Source organism: Colius striatus, chromosome 4 (assembly GCF_028858725.1).
Source record: "Colius striatus isolate bColStr4 chromosome 4, bColStr4.1.hap1, whole genome shotgun sequence".
In the NCBI taxonomy this organism is placed as follows: Eukaryota; Metazoa; Chordata; class Aves; order Coliiformes; family Coliidae; genus Colius; species Colius striatus.
This window is the reverse complement of record NC_084762.1, coordinates 70,402,339-70,425,114: the sequence shown is the minus strand read 5'-3', so window position 1 is coordinate 70,425,114 and position 22,776 is coordinate 70,402,339. Positions and strand designations below refer to the sequence as shown.

General features: G+C 34.7%; 1 protein-coding gene across 1 annotated transcript in view; it reads left to right on the top strand.

Annotated features, from left to right (window-relative positions):
• The window catches only part of MMP16 (matrix metallopeptidase 16), a 168,037-nt gene that overhangs the window by 88,909 nt on the left and 56,352 nt on the right, over positions 1-22,776 (top strand). Inside the window, exons 3-4 of the mRNA XM_061995106.1 lie at positions 4,574-4,696; positions 14,246-14,550. Coding sequence (XP_061851090.1) covers positions 4,574-4,696; positions 14,246-14,550 — 428 coding nt within the window. The remainder of the gene's footprint in view (positions 1-4,573; positions 4,697-14,245; positions 14,551-22,776) is intronic.

Below are 22,776 nucleotides of genomic sequence, written 5' to 3'. Positions count from 1 at the left end.
CTCCTGAGAGTAGAGTAAAAAAGAAAAAAGAAAAAAAACTTTTGCACTGAAAAAAAAAGATAATCCCTCAGTGAGTGTTTTGGTATGCATAAATATGAACAATGTTCATTTTTCCCTTACTATGCACCATTCACTTGTTTTTGTTATATTTTTAAATTGGTTGCCCAAATGCCTAGAAAGTGTGATGCATGCTTATTGAAGACTAAGTTGTAGAAAAAGATATCATTGTAATGGTCTGAAAATATGAAGATGTTCTGAATACAAGTATCATGACAATGGAAAAAATAGTGAAAATATGTATGTTATTCATGTATGTATTACCGCGTACAATCAATGCATCATTAAAAAGGAGGTCTTTCATGACCCTAAACTAAACATACTAAGCAGAAAAAAGACTAGTTGTTGTCTTGTCTTAAAATTATTATATATGTTTATTTCCAAAATTGTTTTTCAGTTTAAAGAAGTACATAACCCTACATTCTATGATTAGGTGGACCTGCTTCTGCAGGGGCGTTGGACTAGATGATCTCTAAAGGTCCCTTCCAACCGCTACCATTCTATGATTCTGTGATTCTATGATTACAGAGTTCTTGCTGTATAGATACAATGGTTGTTACTTAGAGGAGTATCAGTAAAGTCTTGTAATAGCAGAATACAGTAGCAAAGAGTAGAAATGTTTAGAACACACATCTGTCCTCATAAAAAGTTTAAGGGTACCATTCAGTTAAATAAAAGTCTGTGTTTTTGCAGCCAATAAATCAAGTTGCAGCAAGTCAAGTTGTACTTTCCCTTTTTCTTTTTTTCTCCTAACTCTGCCCCAAAAAATCCAAACTCATACTCTCCTCTTCACCCTGCCCCTGTTGTTATACTGCTGAAGTTGCAGTTTTGAATAGAGATAAATAGAGAGGAAGGTGGGAAGGTAGGTTTTTTAAATGTTTTGATTCCATGTTAGACCAAAACCTTTTCCTGGAGGCTTAAGAAAGTGAGGAGACAGAAGGAGATTCTTCCACGTAAACCCCAAAGAACAAAAACTGGCTTGAGTTATGAGAAGTACAGTTTCATCTGTCTACTAGAAGAACATTACAGCTGTGATGCATGTTTTTATTTTAATCTTTTTTTGTGAGGCTAAACTAGTTTAATTCTCTTGACATATATAGCTCCTCAAGATTCAAACTAATGGAGCTAAGAGAGAAATTTGGTGTTACAGTCTACAGAAAGAGTACATTAGTCACAATTAAGTCTCTTTATTGAATACTGCTAAATATTAATTTTGATGGACTGCTGCATAAAAGATTTCTACAAGCTGAGAAACAAACATGAAAGGTGGAAGAGACTATTATTTAAAACATTTAATTAAACTGCAACAAGTAATCAAGAACATGGAAAACCTTGATTGTATTACGTTAAAGGCAGCTGTATTTGGAAGAAAATAAAAATGAACGATTTTGTCAATTCCCCTGTAGATGGAAGAGCATATTACACACCAAGTATCTGCAAATATCATGAGCATTAAATGATTATTACTGATAGAAGTCTGTCTCCCAGTTAGTGTGAGAACAGTTACTTTTTTAAGATGTATTTTTAACATATTAAAAAAGGGGGAAAATTTATTTGCTAGAAACTGTTTGCCTCATTTCTCTACTGGAAAATACTATAGTCCTATTCTATGTATGTATTCTATGTAAAAATTTGTTTAACATTTTGACTGCTAAACTTAGCTCAGCTATGATCTAGGTGACAGAACACAAAAGATCAGTGTTCTCATGTTAAGAGAACATGTTCTCACTACATCAAGAGAAAAAAAAAAGAATGAAACAAATATTTATAATAGTTCATTAGAAACGCTGTGCAAAATTGTCAGGGTCTTGTATTAAATAGATAGTATATAATTTATACTTATATTGTTTCAAGGGCAGTGACTTTAAATAAAGTTAATTAGTCCTCCCTCTCAAAACAAAAAAATGATTTAGCTTAACTGATAGAGGCATATTTTAATACGAAGGTTTGCTCACTGGTGAACCAGGGACATGTAAGTGTAAATATTCCAAGTTGTGAATTTAACGATTAATCTTAAAATCTATTATTGAAATAATCTCTTAATTTATGTCAAAGGTTCAATAGTCTTAGAGAAAATAGTGTTATCACAAAACGTTTTACACTTAAGACTTACCTATATGTTATTTTCTGCAACGTATGTGTGCAGTTTCAACAACAAAATTTAAATATACTCTGTCATTAAAATTCAAAGTAATCACATGCAGGGTAACATGCACTGCAAATAAGTATTATAGACAATGTATCTAAAAGTTTTCTGAGGTCTGAGCCAATTTTGATCTCATTAGGTGAAGTGTAAATGTGATATAATTTTACTAAGAAGAATAGAACTGCCTTTTGGTCTGTAACTAAGATCTGCTTCTTTCATTTTATTTTATTATTAGAGCAAATTAAACTTGTCAACAATGTTTCATCCTAGAAATCACTAAGATCTACTTTGTTGAACTGACACTTCTTTTAGAAAAAGCAAAGAAACATAAAATAAAGTTGCAGGATGTTTCAGCAAATGTTGGTGGGGTAAAGTTTTATAAATTTTGCAGTGTTATCTTTGCAGACACTAGAGAAAGCAGATTGTCTTCCTTGCAAGTACAAATAATAGTCATAAACTGTTTTATGTAGTATGCATATTTTGTAATTACTCTGAACAGAAATTAGATCAAATCACTATTTCTTATTTGAAACAACTACATATGAACTCAGCATGTCCAGTTCAGGCAGTTAAATCCAAAAGTCTTGACTTCTACATGTGTAGTACTTGATGGATGTATCACCCATCAAACTTTTTGCAGGCATTTTCTATAGTTTTTATCAGTTCAAGTAGGATGCAGTGCCATCTTGGTACTATCACTGAAGTTTTATATTTTCCCATAGGCTGATGAGCTCAACTCCTACTTATGCATTTAAACCATAGCTTGATATATATCCTTAGCTACACCATATATGAAGTCTTGTTAGGTCTAGTTATACTTTTAAACCTCTTCACATGGATTGATGCAAATGGCTGTGGCTGATCTTGTCTCGATTAGCCCATCTCTAAAAAATCATTCAGTATGCAATATGGTTTGTCTTGTATCTATAGGTGTAAAACTTACAATGCACGTCTCATTCCTTGAGTACAGAACTGAAAAATCAATTATTTAATTAGAGAATGTAGTTCTTTACACCACCCCACTCCCCCCAACCCTGCCTTTGTACTACAAATATTCCATGAGTCTCTTGGATACAAGATGATTTTCTTCATTTTGCAGATATTAAGACAAGAATATCTTAGATAAAAGATGTTTGACTAGTTGGTTTATTGATTTTTTTTTACTTGAGTACATTTTAAAAGGAATCTGCATTCTGAGATTGCATTTCAAATGACTGTCCTGTCATACAGTCATGTACATACAACTTCCCCGTGTATATTTATTTACAAAACAATGCTTAAGTGCCAGTTTAATGGTCAGAAATTCATTCATACAAACCTGAATACAGAGAATGAGTAGTCTTGTGCTAAATACTGTCAGAAAATTGTAACTTTTACATCAGTGATGATTTGACTTGATAGAAGTTAAATGAACTGGAAAAGTAGTAGAGATTTATCTTTTACTTATTCAGTGAATGTCTTTAATCTTATTATATGTACCTGAGGATAAATTATTCTGCAACTCTTCATCTGAGTTTTGTTCACTTTTAAACTAAATAACCCTTACACTACAAGTGAGAAACAGTTCAATGATACTGCTATTGAACAGCTTTTGAATTAGATATCTTCCTATTTTTGACATATTTGGAATTAGGAACAATTTGAAGTTTTTGAAATCATGGAAAATGTTAAAATATTGAAGACCACTGTAAAAATAGAGCACTTTTGTGGAAAGTTTGGTGCTGTATGTGATTTAGATCTATTCAGTTTCAGTTTATGCAGAGCATTAAATATTAGTCAGAATTCTTGAGTTAAATATCTTCACTAGGAACTTGCAGGTGCAATGAGATACTCTTCATTATGTGGAGAGAAAATAAGATAGAAGAACTTAATAGTATTATAAATTTCACAGTTCCAGTATCTTGAATTAAAAAAAAAAAAAAATCTGGTAGTTTACTTGGCTCTTTGATTAAAAGAACTCAAGGCTTATTTAAATATCATGACAGTGTGACAAAGGATAAGTATCACAGAATACAAAAAAATAATTTAGGAATTATCAATTGGATTAAATATTTGTGATTATACTTGGACTTCACCTTCAGCAAGCAAGCTGGTAAGACAAATCATAATTACCTTGAATGTATCACAATAAATTATTGACTATGAAAAAGACTATGAAAAATAGTTTGTGAATGTCATTGAATGCAATAAAGTTCCACAAACTTTACATCTGGTAACAAGATATCTTTTCCTTATGTTTTTCATTGTTGCATGTAGAAATAAAGTTGATAATGATGTAAACTCAAAAAGTATGATGTTTTTCATAGTTGATTACAGTGGATATGATTTTTCTTTCATGTTACTTTAGTTTTGTGGTGCTATTTCTTTCAGCTGGATGAAGAAGCCTCGATGTGGTGTGCCTGACCAAACAAGAGGTAGCTCGAAATTTAACATTCGTCGGAAACGTTACGCGTTAACAGGACAAAAATGGCAACATAAACATATCACTTACAGGTACTAAAGATATTAGTATAGATCTATAAATATCACTAGTAGTGCTGTCTTCTAATTTAAAGTAACTATCAATTTTTCCAATATTTTAAGTACTTCATTATTAATAAGCAATATAAAAATGCTGATTTGGATATCTCTTGGATGAATATGTATGTACTGCGTAAGAACTAAACTATGTTCTTGGATTAAAATTGCATGTAACTGGTAAATTATCTGAAGCTTTCAGTGTTGATTTTACACCAAATATATCCTTAGCCTTACTTTTTAACCCATTTGTCAACTTCTCAGGCAACATTGTTCTGAGAGCTGGTAATGAAATGGAGATCTGTAATTTAAGTATATAACATAGGTTACTGTACATAGGAGTCTGTTTCTGCAAAATGTAGGTGCCCACGGGTCCTTCGAAGTACAAATAAATTTAATTATAATGCGGTGAGTCACTGCCCCAACCATTTCCTGTCTACATAATGAAGGGCATAATGGCATGTGCAGGGGTATGCATACTGGCATGTAGTTTACACGATATGTTACCTACTGTCAAAACTAATCTGCTCAGGGAAAAGTTAGATGCTAACTGTACTTACTAGAGCTCTGTCAACCAAAGAAAGTGTCATGTTTATAGAACAAAATCCATATTTTATCAGCAAACTAAGAATTTCAATACAGTCTATTTGAAAATTTACACAGCCTCATTGAGATTCCTATGATGTCTAACCAGGGTAAGTTCTGAGGGATAAAATGTGACTGGAGTCATTATTCAGGAACCCACACAAGAACTAAATTTCAAGTTCATAAGCTCTAATGGTCATATAGACTCTTCTTCAATTTTATTAGTCATTCTGTCAATACTATGGCTTATATCTGAATTGTAAAATTCTATTTTAAGACATTGCACACTGGTATAACTTGAAGCAATTGAGAACTGTCAGCCTTGAAATGATTATGTTGCATTGGTTGGAGTTTTTGGTTGGAGTGTAAATGTAACACATAATTGGGTAGAATAATATCTACCTACAGCACATTTATCTGCATTTTAAAATTTCAATGTAGTGAGTGTGTATACACATATGACAAGGCATGCATGGTCACGTACAGATATGTGTGGTTTTCTATTGCTTTACGTTGTAGTCTGGTTCTCTGTTTCATTACAGTATTTTTTACAACAGTCTAAGTCCTTCCACTTGTATATACTTTGTGCTGTTACTCAAGGCATTAATCATCATAAAAAACGAGGATTCCTGGTACTAAACTATGTGGCGACTATATGGTAATCTTTCTCACTTTGAAGAATTTATAGCAATTCTTTACCTAATACCTTCCTCCTTGTAAAATGTTCACTCTCTGACTTTGACAAGACCTGCAGTCAAGCAGAGCTTTGAAGTGAAGACCAAAACACATTTAAAGTAAAAAATACAAATTTAACTAGAATGTTTAAAAATACAATATTAATATTTTAAAATTTTTTTTAAAAATGAAAATCAAAGAGAGACAACAACAGCAAAAAATTATTTTCACATTTCTCCTCACCTACTTTGTTCTTTTCAGCAATTCTCTGTGTACAGACTTAATGCCAGTTAAATGAATGACATTTTAAGTTACTTTTTTTCCTTACACTTTTAGTCTACTTGTCTACTCCATTTTTCTCAGTCTTTTTATAACCTGCAATTTTCCAGCTGCATTCTGTGTCTTCCTGGCCAGCTGAACCTTGTAGGTCGAAGTGTGCTAGTAAGCAAACAGTAATTCCTCTAAAGAAAGTGATTTCTCCCTCATTTCAGTATCTCCAACCTCTTCCACTTTTCTGGAAAACAAAAACAAAACCCCACAAAAAGAAATCTCCAAACACAAGATCACTCTCACAACACAACAGATACTCAGGAGAAACAAAAGAAATTATGCCATCCATCACAATTATTTTAGCATAAAACTGCACCCACCAGATTTTCTGAACACGAAGGGTTATAGCAATGAAAAGTATTTGTGAACATAGACATTATGTTATAAAGAGGCCAACAGATGAGCAGAACATAGACCTTAACAGCATTTAATGGATTTTCCTAGAATTTTTGTTGATTATATATCTATAAATATTATATATTTAATATATAACATTTACGAGCATCTAAATGGTGGATGTCAGGAGGTTAGGATATCCTTTTTTTTCTATTGTAGTTAGCAACAGAACACAGGGTAATGGGATGAAGCTGGAACACAAAAAGTGCCACTTAAGAAAAAACTATTTCACTGTTAGGGTGATGGAGCAGTGGCACAGGCTGCCAAGAGAGGTTGTGGAGTCTCCTTCCTTGGAGATTTTCAAGTCTCACCTGGACACATCCCTGTGCGACCTGATCTAGGTGGATCTGCTTCTGCAGGGGGGTTGGACTAGATGATCTTTAAAGGTCCCTTCCAACCCCTACCATTCTGTGATTCTATAATACTAGTAAATGTATAAACTCTTTAGACTCTGAAATTTGCAGATATGGAATTCTTGTTTGTATACATCACTGTCAAATAGATGTAATTCCAGTGTGGATGGGAGCCCTTTGAAAGAGACCAAAAGCTGCATTTGCCTCTCAGTACTTCTCTGGCTACTTGGTCTTAGGGTATATCCTCAAATGCTCTATTTAAATGAAGTAATTATCACTTCAGGCAAAACATCAGGACACTAGTAATGGAAAAATAGAGTTGAGGTCACATATAAATGTATTTTAAACTGTGTCTACTTACATTTTTACTCTAGCGTTTTCTCTCTGACACTTATTTTTTTCCCCAAGAATTGCTCCTGGCATCTGTTAAATTTAAATTAGTTAATGTTGTTCAGAATATATTTCCTATCAGATTGTCCTTGAAACCATGGGTAGGAGGATAAAAAGAGATACACATGCAACTGGTAATATTGTTTCTACATTTCCATATTTTTGATTTGTAATTTTTCAAGCTGAAACAGTTCCGCAAAGTTTCAAGGTGGAGCTTCGAAGAAGTGACTTACTATTGTAATTTATATTATTTATCTCCCTTTTTGCCACATATTACATTTTGGACTTAGGAGAGAATTACTCTTAGAAAACAATGTGTGTGCAGACAGTGTTAAAATGCAATACTGGGACGGTCAGCATGGAATGGGCATTGTGCTGCTTTAATTATACTTTATTTCCCTCAGGGAATGCAACTTTACACTTATTTAAAATGGTAAGGGAGTGGTTAGAATTTCTATTTCTAATGAAGATATACAGCAGTATTAGTTACTATATCTTTTCTGCCTGGTATGCTGGTATACCTTGTCAACATTATTGGTACTGAAGTTACATACTAACATGACTTTTACAAAAAGCAAAATGGAAAGTGAACCTTTGTATCAGTGGGAAGAGTACAGAAGTGAAGGAGAATATCTAGAGTACATGAAAATTATAGCCCCATTACGGAACAAACTACAAAGATCTTGATGATATAGTCTTGATTTTTCCTTAGTGTTTTAGACCATATCAGGTTACAGAATAATCTCAGAAAAATATATAGAATCAGTGAAGAAATATATGAAACCTATTCAAGGATGTGGAAAAAAAAATCAGGGGGTGTTTACAGAGACATATATGAGTCTCCCTCAATAAACAATCACTTCTCTGTTGCTAAGGAAGTAAATCAGATTTGTAAAAATAGAACATAATATTTGTGTGTCCTTTTTAGACTGGGAATTATTGAATTGAAACTCCTCATCATCAATTCTGGGCATGCTATTCATAAGTTTTAATTCTGTCAGTCAGCCATCGGCCAATTGCTTGTATTATTTAGTCTGCAGAACACTTTTGCAAATAAAATTGGAGAATGCTCTATAAAAAGCCAAGCTTTGCTTTGAATTGCAACCATTGCTTAGAACTCATAAGAATTTTTAAAAAATAAAGTAATATTTTTAAAGATATTCTGCTTTATTTTGCTGTCTTGAGGAAGGAAAAAACCCAACAATTTGTTTATCAATATATAATAATTTAACTGTAGGTGATCAATGGCTTAATTCTAGATCAACTGTAATGAATGAAACCTTTTTCTTGACTTCAGTGGACATTGGGTCATGCCCTAAATTCGTGTCTTTTTCCTTTCTCAACAAATTGGATACATTTTGTTTCACTGTAAGCCAACAGAAGATGAAAGTTTTGAACATGTCTAACTTTAGGCTGACCACTTAAAAGAATTAATGATAGCTGTGTGCTTCAGTATGCAATGACAAGCTCTATCTGTCTTCTTAACAATAGATTGTGTTATTTCTTTTGTCCGAGTGATCCATATTGTGTGATATATAGAAAGCAATTTTTTTACTTGGATATTTAAAAACCACATTGAAAAGTAACAGGATACAGAATTAAGAAAAAAACTTTAAAAATATTGTCGATTCAAAGTAGTGAAACATTTTTCAATAAAAAACCATTTTGAGTGTACTACTATAGAGGAATATATAGAAAATATTTTCTGTATCAAGGAATCACACACCTTATTAATCTTACTTGTCACAAAGTCAGTATATGCTGAATTTCCTTGATTTCAGTTAGCTCATGAATGTAAAAATGGTCATTTCTGCAATCATATTGACATGAAAACACAAGCTTTGCATTGTGATAATTTTCACAGTAAATTTTTTTTGTTATATGGGTGTACTGTTTTGGCATCAAAACATGAGTCTATTGTCTTTCCATTTAAAAATGAAAAGCAGCAAAGAGGCTTTTTTCAGAGATGCCAAGAATGTCTTAACAAATCCATGAATAACGGAAATGCCTGAAAATTTTCTTCAGTATACTTGCAATATTCTATGCTAACTATTCGATTGTACCTGGTGGGAGGGGAGGGGAGGGGAGGGGAGAGGTCTTTGTTTCCGTTTAGGTTTGATTCTCAGCAATGGCAATTAGAAGGTAATTTCAACAAGTTATTCAAATTTTAACTGTGTTCAATTCATATTATCTTAATTGTTTCATATAAAATATAGATGTAAAATTAGCTCACTTCAGACAGGTTACTGACTGCATCTATTTATCTACTCAGTTGACTTTTCTGTGTCATTTCTTTATTTAGAATGGGGTTTACAGTTTGTGACTTTGCTCTTGAAATATTTGAGAGAAACAACATTGTACACATATTTTCCTCCTTTATATTGATATATTTATGTTCTTAAAAAAAATAATCTTTATTTTTATAATCATTATAATTATACGATAATTCTAAAAGCAATTATTAGTATCCAGTCTAAAAAGTACTTCAGGGTAGTAAAATATTGTTAATCTTGTAACCTAGGTTTGATGCACAAATGAGCATAAAACCAATTTAAAAACAATATTTATTATATGCAGTGAAGAATAGTAGTATCAAAGTCTGCAAGCCATGAAGAAATCTGTCATTGAGTTATTACAACTCTTATGGAGGCCATTACTGCTAAAGTAAGCAGTAATGATAAGCTTTAAGCATTTCAGCCTTGGTCTAGACTTTGCTGAACTGCCACTTGGGTCTAGCTTGGGCCCGAAAGGTTGATTTTATACAGAGAATTGTAGCAACTGATGTGAAAAGTATAACAAGCTGTTCTACTGACAGCCCAGGAAGAAGAAAAGGAAATAATTACATTTAATAGGAAATATGTGCTACTTAATGTACCATATTTAAATTCCAGATGACCGATTATACACAGCCAAGTAAGGTATATCCTGACAGCCTTGCAAAACTCCTGAAGCTGTTGCAGCCAAAAATGTGTCACCTAAACTTGGGTAATTTTTTGAGGATATTTTGGAAAAGGAGAGAAAGGGAAAGGAAAACTCAAAACTTTAGTAAAATGTGAAATGATAAAGTTTAAAATGTGAGCTTTTAGACCAAAGAATAAATTAATTTACCAGCAATTCAAAATTCTAGTCTGTTTTTATCCATTTCCATGTTACAGCATAAGGCCTTTTGCTCTTTCTATAACACCGAAGTGTGATTTGGTCTCATTACCAAGATTCCTAAATACAAAGTGATAATATTTTTTTCTATGAAAGCCTGTTGATTAATTTGCTTTATTCATTACATGCAGCAAATACTGGAGCCTCTAATCCTTTGACTAGCTGTACTTGAGACAATTTAGGTGCTTTAACAAACACAGTGTAGGACTGAAAAGTCCATCAGCTTTGTTAGTGGAATTCTTAGCATTGCAACAGTTTAACTGTTGTCAGGTTTTTGGTAGGGTAAGTGTGCCTTTGTGAGGTGTTTTGATTTGGTGCCACATGGTGATCCTATTGTAATATACTGTACATTGTCAAGGGCGCAGGATGAGTAACACATCTCAAAAAGTAAAACATCTCAAAAAAGTGATTAGCAAAGAAGAGAGCTTTCAAGGAGGGGTTCTGCAGGGACTGATAGTTGGTCCAGTGCATCTAATGTTTTTTAATCACTTGTGTCGTAGTTTGACCTGACAGCCTTTTCTGGTAAGGGGGAAGGGGCTGTAAAGATGGCTTCTGTAAGAAGTTGCTCGCAACTCTCCTGAGCTCTGAGCCAGACCAAATTCTGGGGCTGAGCCAATTAGACGCCTCCACTATCACTTTTTAAGAAGAAGCCAGAAGAGGAGTGTTCCTTCTTCTTCGTCCTGTTTCTTCCTTCTTCTGTCCCTTCTTCTTCTTTGGCTGGTGGTGGTGCAAGGAGTAGGAACAGTGAGAGAAACAACCATGGGGACTCCAAGGTCAGTGATGAAAGAGAGGAGGAGGTGTGCTGGAGCAGAGACTCCCCTGCATTCTACGGAGAGGACTAGTGAAGCTGAGATTTATTTTCATTTCTTTAGAGACCCTGCATCCGGGGCAGAGACTCATTTTGCTAAAGCTGGCCTCAGACCAGGGGCAGCGATTCACTTCATTAAAGGCCCCGAGCCAGGGACAGTGACTATGGACAGAGGAGGCTGTGTCCCATGGGAGGGACCCAACCACTTCACTACAGACCCCAAGACAGGGGCAGTGATTTTCTTCTTTAAAACTATGGCCAGAGCAGGTCGTGTACCGAGGGAGGGACCCAATATCCACAGCTTTAACTGTGGGAAGGAACCCATGACAAAGCAACTCATTAAACTTATGCCCAGAAGAGGCCTTGTCCTGAGAGAGGGATCCTGCAAGTGCAGAAACTGCAACCGTGGTGGAGAATCCACACCAGAGATACGCACCAAGGACTGTGTCCCGTGTGAGGGAACCTGTATTGGCAGAAGCTGCAGCTGTTGGGAAGAACCCACACCAGAGAAGTTTGTTAAGGACTGTGTCCCAGGGGAGGAACCCCATATCAGAAGAGGGGAAGAATGCCAAAAGTCATCCTCATCTGAGAAGATAGAAGCAGGAGAGTCCATCTGTGAGAGACTGACCACATGCCCCATTCCCTGCCCCCCTGAGCCGTTGAGGGGGAAGGAGGTAGAGATGTGGGGAGCAGTGAGCTAGGCCCAGGAAGAAAGGAGGGATGGGGGAAGGAGATCTTAAAGTGCTGGTTTTCATTTTCTCCTCATCCTACTCCCTTTTTGCTTTTATTCCGTTCTGTTTCTTGTAGAATAAACTTTACTGCTTTCCTCTCTAAGTTGGGTACTGGAGTCTGTTTTGCCTGGAACTGTAATTGTCAGTGAGCCTTCCTTGTCCTTGTCTTAATCCACAACAACCTTGCTTATCTTTTTCTTCCCATTTTGCTGGGGCCTCTGCCATCCTAAGGAGGGTGGAGGTGAATGGAAGCACAGAGCGAGAGACTGTTGTGGTGCTGCTTTGCTAGTTAGGCCAAACCATGACAACCTGAAAGTCAACACAACATTGAACAATTACTGATGAGTAAATAACTATGAAGAACATCATACAAAACCATTTGAATCACATGACATTTACTACATAAGGGATGAGACTATGCCTACATAAGACCATTTGGCTCTGACAGCAAGATCAGTATAGAAGTACTGTAGTTCTGACAGTGTCAGTTTTAAAAGAACATTGCAAAATTGGAGTTGATTCAATAAAAATCACAGAAAATATTTAATAGACTGGAGAAAAGGTATTATGAGAAGAGATTTAACAAGTTCAAGCTTTTAACTTCAAAGAGACGAAAAAAGGTAATGACTTTGCAGTGAAGAAATGTCTTTTTGAAAAAATGTGGTTTTTTATGGGGAAAAAGTGTTCTTAAAGCTCATGTATGTGAAACAGAACATGAACCAATGTTACAAGTGAAATAAACAAGAGAACAGGCACAAGTATGTAATAACTGGTTATATCATTTTTGGAACAAAAGATCAGGGGAAGCAGTGGATTCTTTACAGTATACCATCTTCCAATCTGTCTTGATGTCTCTTTGGAACATACATACTTGCTAAAAAGAAATCATGTTTTGTTTAGACTAACATGATTGGACTCAATACAAGAAAATTTTTAACAGAAGTCAAAATAGATAACTTATTTTCTACATGAACCTATGAACAAAATATTATCTATATGAAGTAAAATCTACAAAATTAGACTTGAAGGATTTGTTTCCATTTATATAAGCCTACAATGCCATATAATCAAGTACATTTAATGCACTAAACATGTCGGTCATTCCAGATTTATTCATTAAAATATTTTTATTCTCCATTAAGACACCATGCTGTGTGAAGTTACATAAATTTTACATATACTTTAGAGCTATATAATTTCTGAAATTTGCACTGGACATTCAGTCAAACATATGTCAAATAAACAAAGAGCATCTGATTGCAGCAGTTTCAGAACAGATGCAAACCTAACTTTTTGCTGACTGTATGAATCAAGTTAAAAGGATGGAGAAAACTGGATTAGTCTGAAATTGATTATTGCTATTATTTTCTTGAATTCAGTAATAAAAATAAATAAAAGATTTTTAAAAATATTATGACTCTGAATTCAACTATAATTTTACCTTTGTCTTATGTGTCTCATTTGAAGAGATTTAAATTTTTGTTTAAATATGTATTTCTGAATTAGCACATAATTGTATTCTCTAAACTCATTTATCTCATGAATTCTACAGTTTTATGCAGGATATATAGAAATAATCAGATCATAAGAGGATATGTTAGCCTACATTTAAATAGAATGCTTTGTTTCTGATAAGAAATTATCTATCTAGTTACAAATGCAACAAAAATTGTTTTTAAGGCTTTGTGAATACTGATTGGTCATCACAATATGAAGCTCTGCTATTGTTAATGGACTCACTAAGAAAACAAAATTTCGTTGAACTTGAAAGGTTTTTCTTTTCATCAGAAATTCCATGTTGTTCTTTATCTGTGATGGATTCTAGTTGTGCTCCAGGAGCTAGATAGTCAGTGACTGATTAATCTGGTTATCTCACTGTTAAGAATTTTCCGATTTACGGTATTTTTAATCTTCTAAAAATAAGATTTTTGTACCCTAGCTAACACACACTAAGCTTTTCAATAAAGGGCTACACAGGTTGACACAATTACTTCCCACCAACTTGTGCACAGTGCTTTTAATAATTAGGGGAAATTGAATATAAGCAGTGTCACGTACCACTCTGTCAAATTTAATCTCATGTTTCTCTGTTTTCTTTCAGCATAAAGAACGTCACTCCAAAAGTAGGTGATGCTGAAACTCGTAAAGCCATTCGCCGTGCCTTCGATGTGTGGCAGAATGTAACTCCTCTAACATTTGAAGAAGTTCCTTATGTTGAATTAGAAAATGGCAAGAGGGATGTGGATATTACAATAATATTTGCATCAGGTTTTCATGGAGACAGTTCTCCCTTTGATGGAGAGGGAGGATTTTTGGCTCATGCATATTTCCCTGGGCCAGGAATTGGGGGAGACACTCATTTTGACTCAGATGAGCCATGGACTTTGGGAAATCCCAATCATGATGGTAAGAGAAGATTTCAGTTTAAACAAAATTTAAATAAATTGCATGAATTTTCAGCTAACAGAACTATTTTCATGCTCCCTGTCCTTAAAATCACTGTTTATTTTTGTAAGTTTGCATTACTTTGGAAATATCTTCAGCTAATTGGACTACTAGAATTTGTGACAAATTTAAGTTACAGTATGAAAATGCATTTCTCTTGAAAAAACTTTGAATCCTTATTAGGAACCTTTGTTTTCATTCAGACATTTTAGTGTTCAATATTTACATAAATTACTTTAATTTTGAAATTCTTTACCATGTAGATCTTATTCAGATTTAGGCAAAATGTAGCCCATTCTTTAGCAGTGGTCCAGGAGAGGTTAAGAACAACTGAGACTACCGACCAACATAGTTGATACCAGTGTACATAAAACCTAGTCTTCTCTATTGCTTTTTTCTTCATGGTGATGAAGTGGCAACATTTAAAGTCAACTCTTAAAGATGTCATTCCAAAAATAGAGTTAGCATTTCACAATAACTTTTATATATCTTTTGTAATTGTCAATTGTAACAATAATTCCAATTTTCTTAAGTTGTGCATTCCTCATAGTCAAATAACTGGCTATATATTGCAACTGACATACCTAAAATTTACCACATCTAAATTAAAGATATTCTTTAAAATTACTCTTCACAGAATTATAATCTGCCCCTTGCTGAGCTCCAAGTTCCTGTTACTACATTGCTACCATTATCTAGGAAATATTTAAATCTATCCTTTACATCTCTGCAGAATGTTACAAAAAGGAGTTTTGCTGAAGACATATTTAGTGCTTTTACAGGTTTTCGTTCCAAGCAGCCTCAGTTGTCCTATCAGATTTCTCTAAGCCAGTTACTTAGTGTTTGAGAGAGTCTTTTCAGCAAATTTGTTCCCAAATGCACAAAGAGGATGTTTCTGGCATACAAAGGATGATAAAGATGACAAGAAGTGTCTTATTTCAGTGAATTACACTGAATTTGTGAACAATGCAAGGCTTTATCTAATTCTTTTCCTTTCCCTTTCTCACCTGAGATCTTCCAAGTAAAAATCAGAGCTTTTTATGTTGCAGTATTTGTAATTTGAAATTTACAACAAAACTTAAGTTAGTATTTCAGGAGTATAAATATGGTACTGTATCTATTGCAATAGTGCAATACTTCTGCTGTGCCAGTGTCAGTAAAACAAGAGCAGTGTAATGTGTTGTGAAAGTGCTTAGTAGCAGAATGGAATTAAGGAGCTTATTTCATGTGGACCAAGCCCCACATTCTTACTGGAGCGAGTTCTGTGGTATTGCACTGCTCATATTTGCCCTCTTCACACATTTAGCTCAAAGAAACAATAGTGGGAATCTTCTGGTTTATGCAGTTCAGGTACATAGTCAGTCACAGTATTGTTAGGCTAAACTAAGATACCTTTATGGGTCTCAGTGGGAGACAAACACTGCACACAATGTTTTGTGGTTTTGGAGTTATTACTTCAAACACTCAGGAAAATCTACAGGCATGTGTACTTTGAAGCCAGGGTGTCAATTTAAAATGTGATAACTTTTTAAAAGAAGTTCCACATATGGATACTTATATGTGTGAAAATGTGCAAACTTCTGGTTGTCTTCTTTTCCTTTAACTTAAATAATTTTCAGAGTGCAAAAGGTCACTCATGTCTTTATATGCTTTTTTGTGGTTGAGTTTTCTAGAGCAGTTTTCAAAAGCTGTTTCTTGTATTAATGAAATTTAAGATATTTTGAAGGGAAAAAAATCCGGTGAAAGTAACATGATACTATTACTAAATTATGCTTTTATGTATCTTAGAACATTGAACTTTAGAATAAAAAAGTTTGCTTTCTATACATGAAGCTTTAATAGGTATCACTGGAAATGTATTCTGAAAATTCAATGAATTATGTACTTTTCTGAGGGAAACATGTTCCTGTTAATTAAAATAGTCAAGATAGAAAACCCAGGATTTTTTATGACTGGAGAATTTTTCCAGAGAAGAACTCTATGTTATTGTAACTCTAGAAATGGCAATGTATACGCAGTTGATCTATATATGCAGAGTGTCTGCTTGATTGTGACTTCCAGGTAGGTAAAGTTCTGCCAGTGATCTTACTGCATTAGTCTAGGAACCCTGAAAGAACGTCTAGATAGTTTTTTCTTTTTGTGACTGGAAAAAATTTCCATGTGGAAAAAGAAGACAAGCATGACATTTGGGATTGACAGGAAGAAATGACTTACAGCTCTCTTAGGCTCCCTGTCATCTTGAGCTCAGTCTCAGAGCACCGAAAAGCAGAAGGTTGAAAAATAGCTATGAATCACTTTTCCCAGATGAGTGTCATTTTTTTTAAGGTTCATTGCTCCACTAGTCCAGTAGTCATCTTCTTATAGTGTAACTAGAAATACAATAGAAGGGGAAAAGGATTTTGAGAGTTATTTTTGTTTTCATTTTTAAATTAACTCTATACTTACTCCTATGCTGTTATTCCAGAGTGATTAAAAAACACAGACCCTCTTGAAAAGTAGTAGCTTCATTCTCCACCTTGAACTGTTCTTCAAATGAAAATGATTTGCATACTATCTGCCTCGGAAAACACAGACAACTTCATGAAATGCTTTCATAAACTATTATTCTTTTTAAAATAGTTTTCGTCCCAAAGAAGGAATCATATACAGTATTCTGAGTATACTTAATTGCCAAGGTAATCTAATCTGACTAGTTTATTTCAGTGCCTTCATACATCAGGTTGGTGCTTTGATTTGGTTGTTTCTTTTCTTCTTTTATTTGCTTGATTTTCTTGTGTTTTACTTGGTTTTAATAATGTTCTAGACTGAAAGGACAGTTTCTATAGAAAGACATCCTCTCAACAGTGCATTGATGCTTTCTTTTTTTCTCACTTCAGTGGTATGTTTTCGTGGATTGCAGACCAATCATGTTCTAGGGAAGAAATCTGTGCTTTGACTCCTCTTATTCTGAAAAATGAATAAAGCTCTTCTAGGAGTGAAGATTAACAGGCCTGTTGCTCAGGAAAAAAGCCTCCTGTCATACAATTTAACACTTGCAGACTCTCTAAAATGATGAGGGTGATGGAGCAGTGGCACAGGCTGCCCAGAGGGATTGTGGAGTCTCCTTCTTTGGAGGTCTTCAAGACCCGCCTGGACATGTTCCCATATGACCTGATCTAGGTGAACCTGCATCTGCAGGGGGGTTGGATTTAGGTGATCTCTAAAGGTCCCTTCCAACCCCTACCATTGTATGATTCTATGTATTTCTTTGCTTTCTTAATACCCTGTAAGCAGTGTACAACTGGCACCTTGACTTCAGGTGAGCCATAGACACTTTTCTCTAAATTCCCTTTCACAATGCTATAAATAATGCGAGAAGTATTGTCCAGAAAGAAGGACAAGAAATTTACTTACACAGGAGAGCAATGGAAACAATGACAAAATTTCTTTTGCTTGAGGAAAGATACAGTGGAGGATAAAAGTTGTTTATTTGGAATTTTTTGCAATGTAGGCAAATAGTAGTCTTCCAATACTTTGGACAGAATGTTTGTATATATTGGACTGTAACCTTCCTCCAGTGCACTTGTTCTTATAGGATATTTACTTTTCACATTATTCTGTGGGACTAGGCCTTTTCACCTATAGCACAGAATCACAGAATCTTAAGAATTGGAAGGGACCTCAAAAGATCATCTAGTCAAATTCCTCTGCCAGAGCAGGACCACCTAGAATAGGTCACACAGGAACTCATCCAGGTGGGTTTTGAATGTCCCCAGAGAAGGAGACTCCACAACCCATCTGGGCAGCCCATTCCCAATAGTAGACCCCATTTCTTTTATGGTCAGCCTATGCAGGCTTCAGTGTGAGATGATAGATTGTAAATTATTTGTGACAAGATGTTTTCTTCAGGCATCTTATGAAATACCTCATGCTCCAAGACAGTCTCAGTTAAAACTCAGATTATTCTGGTAACACTTGGCAACAATTGTAAAAGAAGAAGATGGAGGGTACAAACTGAAGGTGAAACCAGGAAGGATAGGAATATCACAGGAAAACATTTCACAATATATATACTTAAAGATGTGAAAAGAGAAACTAATAAACAGGAGATGAAGATCAAGTTATGTAAGTATCAGAAAAACAGCACTTACTAAGAAAAAATTTGTTTTGTTTTGTTTTTTTTTTTCTGAACTTAAGCTCTGGAATGAAAAAGAAGTGCTGAAAGAAATGGAAAAAAAATATTAATATACCAGTCTTGAGATCAAGGAGATATTTCATTATTCCCATGATTCCTGTCCATTTGGGTGATATATATCATGTCATTTTTTGAATGAAAAATTTGTGGATAATTAATAATATATCTAAATCCAGAAGAGGACAATGACATCTTTCTAAAAGTGGCAATGTTTTAGAGATATTGCACTGTCAAAAATCACAACAAAAAAAATATTTTTCAAAGTATTTTTGTCAATTGCAGTATTTCAAATCACTCTGATGAAATTAAATGTCATTGTCAGGAAGCAGCGAAGATAAGAGACTGCCTCCATAATAAGTTTTGTAGCAGCTAGAAGAAAAATCCTATCCTCTGCTCTGTCTTCTGTATCAAAATTGGAAGTGTCATTCTATTAGCATTAACATGACTCTCCCACATACTATCTTCACCTATCCACTGTTAAATCTGCAGCATTGAAATTTGTTGATATACTGCAATATAATTAGAAGTTCAAGTGTCAAATTCTAGTAGAAGTAGTTAGATTGTTCTACTACATTTCTGGAAGATATACTTCATTAGAGAGTTGTTAAGCCTCAGAATCTGTACCCCTCTCCTAGCCTCCAAGTTACTGAAACACGATGGGCCATATACATTCAGATGGTCTTATAGATAAGGTGCTTTCCCTTTCATCAGACTAGTATTTATTTCTACTTATATTTTCTGTATTTTGTTTGAGCAACAATCCTTTGAAAGCTGTCTGCTGAGCATAGCTGCTTGCTATTGGAAAAAATGGAAGGTGTATTTCTACAGTGACACAATTAAAAACAGGATTGATGTTGCAACTCTATCTCATTAACAGCATGTAGCAATAAAACCATAAAAAATTCAGTAGGCCAAGAAACTGCAAATTAGAAAGAAATCCAAAAGGTATTACATACAGTACTGACTAGATTTAATTTCATTGCCTCATTCCTATGACTGAAGGTTGCCTATGATCCCATAACAGAACTTTGAGAAAGATGAGAGGCAATATTTGATCTAAGACCTGCTAAATGCAGTCTAAACAGTGGAGCTGCCTCCAAAGTCATGAAGTGAATACAGGTCCCTTATTATCATTAGCTGCTAAATTTTGGAGAATTGTTACTTGCCTGTTTGGTGTGCTTTATTTGGTTTTGATTTTTTGAGAAATCCTTGTAGAGGCTTGGAGAACACAATAAATATTTACAGTTGAGTTTGCAGTAATTTAAAAGTAGACAGTTTCAAAAGCTAAATGAATCTCAGACCCTTCACCATTTCTGAAGTAAGACACAAGTGAAGGACAGATGAAGAGTCTAAAAACAGTCTTCTGAATAGCAACTTCAGAGAAAGCTGTCTTATCTTTAGAAATCTCTCTAACTTGACTAGTTCTGTTGGCAAACTTCAAGGACCACTTCATGGGTCAAGTATGTGATATTCCCTGGCAACCACAACCTATCAAAGCCAGGCTCCTTAGCTAGTGAGTGTGTTCAGAAGTTTCATTTTGAAAGACAGTGACAGGGAAAGAAGGGAAAGAGTGTGACGAACTTAGCAGTTAATAGTCACTGCTACCTACATGTTGAATGGATCATGGACAGTTTGTACCAACTGAGAATAATGACTGAGATCTATCTGTTCTTACTCACTATTGCCTTAGATATTTTCTACTAATCTCTTTTCCCTACATTTATAGCATGATTTATTATAAACATAATTCCTATTAAATATAAGAAAGATCTCAGATGGAATCCTAAAAATTTTGACAGAGCAGAAAGGAAGACATTCAGAGAAGGATGAAAATACATACACTATGTTCTAATAGAGAAAAAAACCTATTACTACTACCTTTCATCATATATTTTATGATTTCCTAATTTATGTATTTCCTTTCTTTGCCTGAGAATGTATAAAAATCTTTTTACTATCTGTCAGAAGGTAAACATCTCTAACTTAAGGCATAAGGTCTTCCGTCTGTTTCAAAATTTGCATTGGTGTTTCAAAATTGATTTCACATTTGTCTGTGAAAAGTTAGTTTAAACCTTGTTTAAAGCAGTTTTTTTTTTTCATTAATTGAATGCATCTAAGCCTATTTAAATGAGTGTTAAACTGGTTTGAATCGAGAGTGCACCAGTTTTAACTAGATTAATTTAAGATTGACCTACTTATACAAATGCAGCTTTTAAAAACAGAGCAAGATCTAGAAGTAGGTCTTGGGGAAAACAAGGATTTCTTGGGAGCTTAGATTTCAAGCACATTAGACATGATGCTTACTGTACCAATTACTGACTGAAGCCTGACCCTAGAACTCTGTCTTCCAGTGTCAGAAAATATTGGGTAAAACCTAAGTTTATGTTCTCCTTAGATAATCATAGTAAATCAGTAATATTAGTTTGCTACTCATATTCATATCTGCAAGAGAAATAGAAATCAAGGCAAAATGCATGATTTTTAGCATTAGCAAATTTACCAAGACAAGTACTGTACCATACTGAAACTCTGAAGAAACTAGTTCTTCCATCAAAGAATATGCAATAAATAATAGCAAGTGAAACTGCATTACAGAAGTAATAAATGCTTTTAGTGCACAGGTACATTTAAATGTAAGGAGAAAATTACCACAGAGTGCTTACATTCATGTGGAATATCTCAGAATCACAGAATGGTAGGGGTTGGGAGGGACCTCTAGAGATCATCAATTCCAACCCCCCTGCTAAAGCAGATTCACCTCAATTAGGTTACACAGGAACACATCAAGGCAAGTTTTGAAAGACTCCAGAGAAGGAGACTTCATAACCTTTCTGGGCGGCCTATGCCAGGGCTCCCTCACAATTACACATCAAGACAAGTTTTGAAAGAATCCAGAGAAGGAGACTTCATAACCTTTCTGGGCAGCCTGTGCCAGGGCTCCCTCACAATTACAAGAAAGAAGTTTTTCCTCGTGTTCAAGTGGAACATCCTGTGTTCCGGCTTTTTCCCCCATGTCCTGTCACTTGGCTCTACAGAAATAAAAGACACTTTGTCCTCTTGATGTCTGCCCTTTAGGTATCTGTAAGCATTGATTAGGTCAGTATTTTATAATTTGTATATACATGAAACTATGTTTTCAGAAACACAAACCCAATCTTAAAGAATTCAGTAATTTTTTTTGTTAACTCTCTAGCATTCAAAAAAATCTAAGTTTTGCAGACAATAAAAAGAAAAATCCCAAACCTGTCACTTTTTACCATGCTGTTTGTAGATTGCCAAGTAAAAACTTGGACCTGATGCAAATCCAGTGTACTTAGACTCTAGGTAGCACGTAGATTCTGCTGTGAGCCCTATGTTGGCAGCTAAGAAAAATTTATGAAAGTCCTGATCTCTGAACTGCATAGATCAACTTGTAGTAAATTTCTTTTGGCTGCCACTGCAGTTGATGTAGTGCAGGAGATATATTCCACTGGAAATATGATCCAGTGGAGTTGTGAAAACTAGGTCTCCTAAGGGAGCTCTGTGTTTCAAGCTCTTGTCATATGCTATGGTTAGGTATAAAGCAAACGGAGCTTTTCAGACTAAAGGAAATTCTATATTACATTACCATGGCTTTAATTTCATAAAGCATAGTGCTTTTACTTAATTGACTAGCTATAGTTTCAATAACCTCTTATGGATATCAAATTGGATCTATAGCCAAGCGGTGGAACCTTGCAATTGTCACATCCTCATTTTCCAGTTCTATACTAGGCTAAGTATGTAAATTATACTTGTGTATATACTTTTAAAGACATAATTCACAGGATGGGTTCAGAACAAAGATTATCCTACAAAATAGTCTATCTCCAGTTACACCTGTTTACAGATACCTAGGGAAAAGAATAATAGCAGCACAAGCATATGGAAACAAAACCCCAGCATATTCCCTCTTAGCTTCCAGCAATCTGTGGCTCGTTGAATTTCTGAGCCACAGGACATATTTTTGTCTTCATAGCCTATGAAGGATTTCC